This window comes from Canis aureus, chromosome 2 (genome assembly GCF_053574225.1).
Source record: "Canis aureus isolate CA01 chromosome 2, VMU_Caureus_v.1.0, whole genome shotgun sequence".
In the NCBI taxonomy this organism is placed as follows: Eukaryota; Metazoa; Chordata; class Mammalia; order Carnivora; family Canidae; genus Canis; species Canis aureus.
This window is the reverse complement of record NC_135612.1, coordinates 15,762,501-15,775,702: the sequence shown is the minus strand read 5'-3', so window position 1 is coordinate 15,775,702 and position 13,202 is coordinate 15,762,501. Positions and strand designations below refer to the sequence as shown.

At 31.9% G+C, this 13,202-nt stretch overlaps 1 protein-coding gene across 22 annotated transcripts in view; it reads right to left on the bottom strand.

The window, feature by feature from the left end:
- The window catches only part of ARB2A (ARB2 cotranscriptional regulator A), a 419,471-nt gene that overhangs the window by 243,346 nt on the left and 162,923 nt on the right, over positions 1-13,202 (bottom strand). For all 22 annotated transcript variants that reach the window (XM_077864600.1, XM_077864607.1, XM_077864526.1 and 19 more), the window contains one exon: positions 6,097-6,315. In XM_077864600.1, coding sequence (XP_077720726.1) covers positions 6,097-6,315 — 219 coding nt within the window. The remainder of the gene's footprint in view (positions 1-6,096; positions 6,316-13,202) is intronic.

The following is a 13,202-nucleotide window of genomic DNA, read 5'->3' as shown; positions in this document are numbered from 1 at the left end:
TATTAGGTAATCTAAATTTAGTCACAGATCTAAACCACATTTTCCATTTGAACTGTATCAATTAGGAAAACTGGTGTTTTGATCCCTTTTTGTCTGACTCCTTTGTCCTGTTGTTCACTGGGTTCCAAACTCAGGAAGGTAAGACAGCCATATTATTTTTGGTACAAGGTACTGAAAGGTACAAAAGCTGGGGACCTCAAAAGTTGGGATACATTCTTGGTTGATTATGACCTTGAAGGAAGACAGGATGTTATTTACTGGCCCAGAATGCCCAACACTGTGTATCAGAAACCATGTTCACTTTACATAGATTATTATCATTCCATTTTTCAGAAAAAAACCTGATGCATAAGAAGTTAATTTGTTTGAGGTCACAGTATATTAAGTGGAAAAAGACAGGATTTAACTCAGGTCATTCAAATGCTATACTTTTAATCTCATCTCCATACTACATGCCTGCAATGGGTATGGTTCTGAATGTTATCCAGACACCAAGAACAGAAAATAAAAATAATTATTATCAAATGTGCCTTCAATGACTACTGGTTTTAAGCTCACTTGGAAAAATGTAAATGTTCTGGAATATAGAAAAATGTTTAAAATATAAATTCTTAGATTGCTTACTAAATTACTAGCTAAACCTGTTCTTTTTTCTTTCCAGTTATATATTAAAAGCTTTAGGCTAAGGGGAAAAGAAGGAAGAAAGAAATGCAGTGTGATGGGGGTACTCAGTTTCAGAGGAAAGCAACATCCAGTATGAACAGCAGCAGCCCCTGGTGGTCTATGGGGAAAAAATAGTATATCTATAATTATGGGGGTAGAAATATGTTTTTAAAAAGAATATATGTACATATTTAGCCATTTGACTCAGTTCTCAACCCAACACATTAAAAAACAGATGCTTTAAAAAATGATCTGTTGGCAAGATGCTTGTTAAAATTTTATCAGTTGAAATATTAAAATTCATTATGAATTAATTAACACATTATATAAAAATAAAATGTTTTTGTTTCATCGTTTTACAAAGTACTATAACCAGTGGTGATTAACACTGGGAATTTTGTGTGTCTTGCTATGTGTTGCTCAGAAAGAAACTAAATTTATAGGATTACCACTAAATTGATGACATTTTCTGTCTTCACTCTTGAATTCAGTTGGCAGATGTTTTCGAGAACAAAAAATTCCATCTTATTACAAAACATATTAAGCAGGTTTTCCTGCCAGGCATGTCTGACATGATGTTTATTGCCTAGACCAAATCAATCCCCTTAATAAGCCATAATATATGCCAGAAAGTACATTATTTCATACTTAAGGAAAGTTGCCACATGAAAAAGTAAGTACTTTGATCTCTCAAGCTCTGCTTCTAATGCATCAGAAATGTGCTACATAATCCAATAGTTACTCATATCTATTTATGCTCATTTATTATGTAAAATAAAAGTACCCTTTGCTAATCTTAAAGTTTTAGGCCTGGATTCTACTTTATTTATGCCTGTCTTTAATAGAATTTATAAAAATTTGAAAGGAGATTTTCGCTTTTTTATCATATTCCATCAAAAAAGAAAATTCAAATACTTAAATATACCAGGAACATAAAATGGTTCCAGAGATTAAACACTCATTGACTGCAATATAAATAAATTAAATCTGGTTGCTGAAACCCCAGATAGAAATAGCTCCAGTGGCATTAGCCCAAAAGAGAACAGTTACAGAAGAAGATGGGGTATTTATTAGCTTTCACCAATAATTTGAGCATAATCCAAGTCAGAGTATCAAAAACATATTTTTTGAAAGAAAGCTTCAGTTTATCAGTTGGCTGTTTCTGAACAATTGCAAAAATTCACATAAATGCTGAAAAAAATCCGTCAGAAAACTAGACACCAAATATCTCTCATGTTAAGGGATAAGATTTTTGATGGATGTCAACAAGCAATCAAGCCATAAATATTTGAGTATCTTCAATGTGTAATGCCAGGCTTTGCCAAGATTCTTAATCTGTAAATGTCTCCTCCACATTTGGATTTTTCCTTCTGTGGCCATGTAATTTCCTTCCCTCTCCTACTTTTGCTTTTTTGTTTTTTTTTTTTTCCCAACTTTCTGGGGTCTAATCTCTCTTCTTTACTTCCCATCACCACAGCTCACAATTAAGTCTTTTAGGGAAGAGATGTTCAGTTACATCTTAGTATTAAATAGACCAGCATCATGTCACTTTTGCCTATATTCCACTTACCTAATGTAAAGTGCTTTTATTTTTTTATTTTATTTTTTTTTTGTAAAGTGCTTTTAAATTATCTTCCTTAGTCTGAGTACTTGTCTCTTATGCTCCAGTTTGATACCAGAATAATCCTTATTTCTATGCTGCAGGTCACATTATCTAGGTATCTCTAGACTTGGGCCTGGTCTTTTTGCTTTGGTCTCCTTGTTAGGGGTCTGGATTCTAGTTTGGGGGTTTATTATCCTTCATAGTATGCTCTGTACTATTGTAAAAATTAGCTCATTTCTGTTTATTCTTAAGGACTGACTGATAAAACATGCTCAAAGACCTACGGATTATGGGGAATGGAAAGGCATAAAAGATAGAAATTAATAATATTATGAAACAAAAACACAAGAATTCTCTCAAGACAGCACATGATAAATTCCATAGAAGTTAACCAATCACAATAACTTCCATAAATCATAGTAAGGAGAGGTCACTATTTACGATGATACGAAAAGGTGAGATTTCAGATGGGCACTAAAACATGGATAGAATCTGGATGAAGGGAAAGAACAGGAAGTAAAGTTACAACTCCAATAAAGTACAAAGTGTGTACAGCACAGAATAAGTACAGCAGCCTGGATCTACTTTTATGAGAAAGTGTGTGAAAGAGAAACAGCAGTAGGTCAGCATGCAATATTTCCATTTTCACCCATAAATAGTACCTTGATGATACAGCTAAAAAAAGAAAACAGGATATCCCACTTTTATATATTCAGATGAAAAGGTATAGCTCAAGGTATCAAATAAATCTTGAGAAACTTACTTTTTATCATCAATTTTTGTAATGTATTCTCAGCCACTGGAGTGGGTAGGGGACTAACAATGTACTTCTTTGTTTTGAATTGTTTGAATGTTTCCTAAGAGACTTAATCAAGTAGCATACTTTAATGATGCAGGACATATTAAAAAATAGTAATTGTTTGGGATTTTAATCATGACTCCACCACCTTACTTACCAAATAAAAATTTATTGCGAAGGCTCTGTTCTACAAATATTTATTATGAAGACTCTGTTCTGAGCTCTGTGGATATGTGAGCAAAACAGACTAAGTCCCTGCCCTCATGGAGTTTACATTAAAAGCTATCTGACTGGGAAAATTACTAAGTTTTGACTCACAGTCTTCTCATGTAAAATTGGATGATTATTATTGATCCTATTAAAAGAATATACATGTGTATATATTCACATACAATGTAATATATTTATATGTATTTACTTATATATTATAATTATGTATTATATATAAATTGTTTATAGATATTTAATAGCATCTATTAAATAACTGATCACAAATCTATTAATTATCAGATGTTTACTATATCATGTCATGCTTTTATTATAACTGGCTTAATTTTCATATTTCATGTACATATTTTGTCTCCAACTGGTTAGAAGAATGTGGTAAAGAGGAAAGGGAGAAAGAATCTACAATAATTACAAGTCCTGGTTTCAACACTCAGTTCCACCATTTACTAGTTACTGATCCTAGACAAAAATGAGCCATCTGTGCATCAGTTTCCTTAACTATAAAATAAGTATAAAACTATTTGATCCACTTACCTCACACCAGGATTGTTACAGGGAATATATAAACAACCTCAAAATGTAAATGGTTAAGAAGTATATAAATTAATGCTAATGTATCCCCATCACATACCAAGCTCTGTGTCTGAAAATTACAAACAGCTTTTGGAGACATGTATTGGAAGGGAGAGTACAAGAAGTTGCTTCTCAAGTAGATCAAAATTACTTAAGAAATAAACACCTTACACAACATGAATCATTCTTTTCTTTCTCACCACAGGATCACACCTTGCTATCTAGAAATATGTTTGAAGAATACCAGCTTAATTCTGCTATTTTGCACAATTCTAGAAGATTTTAAGAGAACGGGTATTTATTAAGGAAAAATGACATCCGTAACTAAGACCATCAGGTATATAGTTGTGTTACCTAAACAAGTCTGTTTTTGTGTTAAGTGCTTTCAATGGGAACTGAGACTGATGAGTGAAATGAGACAAGAAAGAAAGAAGCAAAAAGACATACATGATAAGGAAAGAAGCAGAAATAGTAGGGGTGTTAAAGAGATAAAAGAATTAAAGAAAAAAGACAAAGGGAAAGAGAGATCTTAAAAATGAAACAACAAAAAAAGAGGTTTCTTCCTTGATATAAGAAAAAAAATAGAGGCAGAGATAAATGAAACAGATTTGAAAACAGAAAAAAGAAAATGCACACATACATGAGAACAAAAGCAAAAAGTCTTGGTGACAAGAGAAAGAGAAAATAGAAAAGAAAGTACAAAACTTACAAGACATGTCAGAAATAGATGCTTAATCTGTATATATCATAGGCATATAAAAGAAACTTTTAGAAGAAATAAAAAAATACCTATAGTCACTTTTTGTTTGCATTTTGTCACTTTTGGTTTGCATTTTATATAAGTGAATTTTCTTAATGATTTGTATATTTCAAAAACTTTAGCAATTTTTTTTTGAAATCTGGATATGAGAATTAATTTTTTTTAACTGTCCTAAGAATGGTGGTTGACAAACTGGGTCATATAATTAGAAAGCTTAGGATAACCGATCAAGGTGACATCACACCCCTTATGCAGCCATAGGAAAGAAAAGCAGTAATACAACCACATCAGGACGAGCAAGCTACTTATTGATTCCAATCTAATCACTGTTTTTGTTTTTCAAAAAATATATCAAATAGTGAGATGGTTTTCAGAAATTTAAATACTCCAATCTGACTAACATTTGCTAGAGTCATTGTATGATGAGCTTTGTGTATTCTTGGTCTGGATACCTTTTTGGGGTCTTGAGAACTTACATGCTGCTTTCATACTGCTTAACTGCCCTAACTTACTCAACAAACTAACCTATAGTCTTGAATGTTTGGAGCATAATTCCCAAAAATATAGTGATTATGCAATGAACTAGAGTCAAGAAAATAATTTAGAAAGTTATCTCTTCCCATCAAAGACAGTATGAAATATTTTATTAGTGAGCTTTTAAAGTAAATGTAAAAATAGCTCAGATTGAATAATTTGAAACTTTACTATCTTACAATATAATGTATAAAGTGTTAATTTGTCTATATTTAAATGTTCTGAATTGCTCACTTTTAAAGAACATATCAATTTACTATTTTACTTACCAAGTAGTATTTCTGACATGCTTTACTATTAAATTCTATTTCTAGGACCCATAATAAAGGCTTTGGAAATTGCATAAATCTGTCTCATATATACAATACACAGTATGTACATCAAGTAGAATGTGTCGAAGTTCAAATAAAATTGTTTGTGCCCCCTACGAATTAGAACTCCTTGGGCAGCACTGCTCTAACGATCCCATGCTGCTAGCATTACAAAGTGCAAAGGTTCACTGGGTAAGAAAAGAGCAAAGGAGGGAGTTACCTCATTACACTATCCCTAAACTATTCTAGTTTAAATATTTATTAAGATATTAATTACTCTTCCTCCCTCCATCTGCCTTCAGAAGTTCAGCTGAAACACCGTGGATGGATGGCTGCTGGTAGGAAGAGAATGTATTAAAACCATTACCACCCAAGATGAAGACTGATGTTTTGTATGGTGCATTATTAATCGCTTTTGAGACTTAAGTAAAATATCACACTGAAATAGAATGACGTGTTTTGTAATGCTGAATAAAAAAACAAAACATTTCATCCAAGTTAACCACCATGGGATATGTATGGTTAAAAATTAATTTTCTTTTAAAAAAGAAAAATAGTATATATGAAATAAAATACAAATAAAGTAAAAAAATAATGAAGGAAAGTAATAATTCTTATTACTTACTCTGATATACAGCTGCATCATTTCTTTTTCTCTCTGGGGGTTACGATACTTTTCATAGAAATCACGTCGCTTCTTTGTTTCTTTAGAGACTTTATCTTTTCTTTCCCGTTTTTCTGCTGGTTCATCTGAACTATCAGACGATGACTGTACATGTATCTTTGGCTTTTCTACTTCAATATAGTTTTCATTGGGATTCAGTACTATTACTCCATATCCTTCCTGTTTTGAAAGGAAAGAAGGCAGCATAATTTAGAAACCTTCTCAATTCGTAAAAAAATCTGTAAAATTTCATAGTGATTTAATATAGTTGCATATTCACTAAAGTATTTCTTTATAAAAGACTATACTTTTAATTTTTCTAATAAAAAGTTATTTGTAATTGTTGGCCTGTATTGTTTATATAAATAAACAGATTATTTGTAAGAATAAAAAGACAAAACTGTGAAGAATATAATGGTTACATTTTTTAAAAAGTACTTCAGATCTCTCAGGACCCCCCAAATAATTGAAATACATGATCAAATAGCAAGTAAACTTTCAAACCACATTAATATTTAAAAACCTATTTTGAGAAAATAGTCTCTTTGAAGTTGAAATTAAAATTTCACACCATATTTTGTTGGATTTTCTTTCCTTTACAATTGCACTTCAATGAGCATTTTTTTATTTGTTTGAATTCAAGAAAGAATAAGCAATTAAAGAATAAATGCGATCTAACACTCTACAGATTTACATATCTATAATATCAGAAATATATAATGTCTACCTGTGCACCTTTTATTTTTTTCCCACCTCTCTTCTTTCAGAAGGCCACACAAATCATAAAGCAAAATAATGTCCTACTATAATACATGGAAGCAATTATTTAATCCTAAAATTTCTTTCATTTTTAACTGCCATACAAATTTATCTTTTTTAGTAACCAGTCATGTCCCAAAGATTAGACTACAGCTTACTGAGCTTATACCTTCTTTAAAGTTTTAAAAATATGCTTTCCTGTCTGACAATTCTAGCAAGGCAAACATTTCTATGGTTATAATTAGGAAAACTTTTGGTATTTATATTATTATAACTGATGGAATAATCAAACCATGGGAAATAGAGAATAAACAATTTCCACTGACAAGCATGTACAACGTAAATTTGTGAAGTTATTAATATATTCTATTTTCTATTCATTTCTGTACTGTGGGTGTCCCAATTCTGCCTTGTAAAATCCTGTAAGGTCATATTTTAAAAATGTATTATATTATAATGAAAATATGTAAGAGCTATGGAAAATAAAGCTTGAAAAATCTCATCCTTACAAAAAAGAAAACTGAATACTTTTTCCAAAACTGTAACTTTAGAACTACTTCAAGTTTAAAATTTAATTGTTTTTTTTTTTGCCAAACGAACCATAAGAAGTAATTTTTTTTAAAGTGATAGCAGTAATAACAATACTATTAGCATAGACTTAATTATCTTATTTTAAAATATGCTGCACTGCTGCACATAGTTGGGTTTTTTAAATAGTTGATTTCACAATCTACATAAAATCTTCATTGGGATTTTTCAATTTTTTCCCCCAGTTGATATTACTGTCTAAAACCTGATATGGTTTGCTGATTGTGAAATTCATTAAAGTTGGGATTTTAGTGAGAGTTCTATTAATTAAGATATAGTTGTCTCGCACATATGAAAACTATATAATCACACATACCAAACTGATTAATACCACATATTCTTTAATACATCTTCAAATAAAACTTAAATAACCTCTTTCATCAGAAGTTATAAAATATCTTACAAATTTAAAAATTTAAACATTCTACATCAAAGCATGTGATAAAGATTTTTTTTTTTTGTTTTCTTTTTAAGTATCTTAGCTGATAAGTCAAAGTTTTACCAACAAAAGATATTTTATTTGGTCCTGCTTTATTCTAATCTGTATAGCTATTCAAAAGTCTTGTAATTCATTGTGATCACTGTCAGGTAGACAGATTGTCACTTGGTGATTTTCTACAGTTGGACACACTTGACTAGTTATTAAAATCACATTTGAAGGAAGTTCCTACTCCTCTTGCTTGTGCCTCTTACAACTTTTCACGCCCTTCTCAAATTTCAGCCATAACTTCTCCTCCCACCAAAAGTAAGTTAAAGAACACTGTTGCACTCTGCTAAACAGGGTGAAATAGAGGCATTCATACACTGTCTCTGGTGTAAGGAACGTAGTCAAAAAAGGTCACCATAGGCCAAAAAGAAAATTGCCTCCTTACTAGATTCTGTACCGTGAGTAAGTGGTCTCCTGTCATGTTTCTTCCCTGCCTTCTCTGAGTGAATTGAACTTTAAACACACACACACAGACACACACACACATACATACACACATATGCACATGCATAGTCTCTCATACTCACACGAGTTAGAAGTAGCAAACCCAAAATAGAATCTTAGAACTCTTAGAGATGAAAATAGTGATATACTACATTTTAACGATATTGTGAAAAACATCAAACTCATGTAACAATTGATAGAACATGAGCATCATCACTGTACCATGAATGAATTCCAAATAAAGGTAAACTCTTTAGACAAAATTTACAGTCACTAGAATTATAAAACTGTTACCCTAATTTTTAACTTAATCACTCAATAAAATATTTTCATAATACATTTACTTGAGCAAAAGTTTTTACTTCAATTTTTTGAAATCATTGATTGAAAAATTACTGTGCCTACTTGATTTCAAATGGACTCTAAAATTTGGTGTGTCCTATCTACATAAGTATAAAAAACAGACACATATAAATCATCAAAGAAGTAGTATTTGTCTAAGTTACTGATTATGTAACTGAAAATTACATGATTCATTTGTCCAATTTTATAGACACAATGTCAATTTTTCACCGCAGCATCAACTGATGAAAAATGATTCTATTTTTAAATCATGAATATATAAATCAATTAGAGAATTTTTAGCATTTAGATTTCAACAATGAATGCGGCTCTTTAAACACCTGAATTATTTAGAAAATATTTTATCATTTAGATATTTCATACTGCCAATTTAATTAATGGAATAACAATCAAGAAATATTCAAGAACATTTTCTGCAGAAATGAGAGCTAATTTTAATGAATGTCTTTGTTGCAAATTCAATTACCATTCTGTGAAAAACTTACATTTTTCAATTAAAATTTTCCTGATAAATTAATTAATGTGATATTCACAGAGACCATTAATAACCATTTTATAATGAGAAAGAGAAAACTGGAGGAACAAAATAAAGTTAACCTCCCACTTACATGCTCTAACCACAGATATTTAGGAAAACTTCATTTTTTCCGTTTTTTCTGTCACATATAAATATTGTCCAAAAATTCCTTTATATAATAAAGTTAAAAAGATTTTTGCCATTCAACATTGACACATGGAAACCAAGGTATCAAGGAAAATAGTCAAAGTAAAACAGGCAGATAATATACCAGTAGTTAAATTTAGCCGTTTTAAATGCAGTATCAATTTATATCTTAAAATATCAGAATGTCACTTTAAAAATTAATTCTCTCTATACCCAATAACTCAGGAGACACAGAAACAGAAATTCTAGTTTGACCTTTAACAAATATACCCATAAAGTTTACAAAACTTTATAAACCAGGCATCAGATACAATATCATAAAAGAACTGTGTACCGCCATTCTAATCAGGCCTCCGTAACTAATGCTTATAACCTTAAACATTTTATATTGAAGTATCCATTTTATATTTAATTATTCATGCTAAATTTCTCATAAGATGAAAAGGCAGATCATCTCAAACATACATGGAAATTTCCATTATTTTAACAAGACAAAATGATCAAACTGATTATCTAACATACTACAATTAAATAAATAAAACTTCTGGCATCTTGCATAATGATTTACCAAATCAATTCCAATACCCAACATTTCAAGAGACAAAGCATATATAAAGTTTTTAATTAACTCTTATGTTTGAGTGCACAGACTAGAAGATCAAGAAAGTGATCAAGAGGATAGATAATTTGTTTCATGGATCTCATTCCATTTTCTATTCTTTATAGCTGTAACTATAGCTTCATTTTCAGAACTGTGTTTATAAGGTATAAACCATGGACTCTATCAGAAACCCTCCAAATTTTATTCCTAGACATAGCAGTTTATTCAGCACAAGGGCTTGTTGTGATTTAAACAGAATACAGAGGCCTCTAGGCGTCCTTTACTTTGAAGTCTATAGATGCACTTACTAATAAATAATAGTTCATTTATCATTCAATCAACAAATGATAGCTTAGGTCAGAGGTCTAAAAGAGATAGGTGATGCCAAACACAAAGAACCAAAGTGGAAACTGTGCTTAAGAAATTAAATCAGAATAGAAATGTACTTGTCAAGAAGATTCTACAAACAGATAAAATGTTTAAATGTCCAACCAAAATCATAACATACTTTGATCCAATAAAATGTTGCTAAAACTGAAGATTTATCCAAGTTAATTTGCTTGTTAATTACCAGTTATAAGGAAAATAGGAGAAAATTCTACATCTTTTCAAATCTCTTGTGGTTGGCTAAATAAAAAATCAGGTGAAAGTACTCAGCCCTGCCAATACTGCCAGCCACATGTGACCAAAGAGGTCAGGGGCCAAAGTAGAATCCTTTGACCGATGGGACTGTCCATTTTGGTCTTCAGGCAAAGCTCTGTAAAAGATCATTTTACCCAGATTTACCAATCATATTTTTAAAGTCCAGCATTCTATCTGCTTGGTTTGAAAAAAGAAAGGTACTCATCCTCAAGGGAAATGAAACCCAAAGCGTTTTACGTACACACTACATCTACCCATGGTTAAAACGGACAAACCACTGTCCATTCATCTTTTCTAAAAGATGTATGTTGTGTTTATTCTCATCTTTTTCACAACAAGGGTATGTCTATGTCACTGTTGCAACATTCTAGGTGCAACAGTGAGATGAGGTCATGACAACCAATCAGAAGTCACTAGTGAAGCGTTAAAGTAAACATAGCTGTTGGAGCTGCAGCTCTGCTTGAAAAATGCCCCCTCCATTATTTCAGCAATTTTCTCAAGACGTGACCTGGGACTGAAACGCCTAAAACGTCACTTGACTCCGTTTTGTGCTTCCTCCCAATGTGCATTTAGGTAACAGCACCCTGCTAATATTTTGTAAAATGTTTGTCACGACCATGCTTTAACTTCCAGCTCCCTAAATTCTAATGTCGTGTTCCATGGTATAAAAATACCATAATATAGACCAACATAGATTATTCCAGTAAGTTTCCAACTTCAAATAGCTCATCAAGTTAGTCAGTAAAAGAAAACATGCCACAAAAAGTTTTCAGAGGACCACCTGTTGTCTATTATTTTTACATAGCACTTACTCATAAATCATAACACAGGGTAATTAATCAAGCTGTCAAAGAGAAGGTCAAAGGTTATATGGTAGAGTCAGAAGGTCATGCATGGGCTGATAGAGGTCAGGGTCACACTGCATTCCTCATTATCAAGTTGGGATGAGAGACGGCCCAAGCAAACAAAAGTGAAAGCAGATGGAGAAGTGAGTGGATAAAAAAAAAAAAAAGAAAATTTCACAAACAAAAAGAAAAGTGAAAGAAGACTGTCAGCTGCCTTCAAGTAGAGAATAGAAGAGAAAAGAAATACACTGAAATGTGCTCAAAGGAGCTCAAGAACATAAAGAAACTACAGTTTTATTAATTAAATAAGTTGAATATAACTTTTCCTGGCCATTTTATTAGTGCATACTAAGCAACATTAGAAAATACATGTTTACCGTCTCTATACCTTTTCCAGCTAGTGTGCTCAAGATAAATTAATGTAAAGGCAGAGAGTTCCAAGGATAAAGTATGATTACAAAAAAAACCCCCAAAACAACAAGAAAAAAACACCCCCCACAGAAAACCCCACAACTTATAATAAAAGGATTTTTTTCCTTTAATATTGTCTCTACATTATAACATAGATGTGCAAATAGTTTTAGCCACAGGATAGACAATTTTTAAGTATGATACAAAGATATCCACAAATATAAATGCATCATAAAAGTCCTTTTGAATAACAAAACAGTTATAAAATATTCTATTATTATGCTGGCCTGAATCAGATGCAGAACACTGTGCAAAATTAGCTGTCACCCTTTGCTCAAAATCTTTGTTAATCTCATTTTGAATGTTTGCAGCTTTATCAACACATGCATCAATGTCAGCTCCTTGGTTACTGAACCGCTGTAGTTGGAAGAAGATATAATTAAAATGTTTTGGCACAGAAAAGGTGAAATTGTATCTTCCCTTGTTCCCTTAGGAGTCTGTAAAACATGAAGGATGTATTGACAAACACACACTCCTTGTCTCTGGTTCTGACATCCCAGGTCATCCAAGTGCTATTTATTTTAAAACATTCACTTTGCACTTATCTATATTATCGCCAGATCTGTTTCTAACTTTTCCTACGTTTTAGAACACTGTGATGCTTAAACACCACAGTTTTTTCTTCTGATCACCAATATTTTATTAAAGCAGTCCATAAATTTACAATAGCATCATAAAAAACATTTACCATTCATTATCAAGGATATAAATATGATTTAACACTACAGCATTATGAAATCTTTTATATTCTTTGCTTTTCATTCTCATAAAGAAAACCCACAAACATACACCCACACACGTTTACACATTAAAGTAAAAAGAAGTAACAAGTTACAACTGTTGCCTGTCAATGACAGATCAAAGTCCCTAAGTGGATATAGGGAATCTTACAGACACACCTCCCTATTACATGGTCCCAAGCAGAGTTGGATAGAAAACTTATGTTCTGAAATTTACTACTCTGCATGATAGTTATGCTTTATTGTTTTTAAAGATTTTATGTATTTATTCATGAGAGACACAGAGAGAGAGAGGCAGAGACACAGGCAGAGGGAGAGGGAGAGACAGGCTCAGTGCAAGGAATCTGATGTGGGACTCGATCCCAGATCCTGGGATCATGCCCTGAGTCGAAGGCAGACACTCAACTGCTGAGCCACCCAGGTGTCCCTGCTTTATGCTTTAGAGGGCAAAATGAAAGTCCAA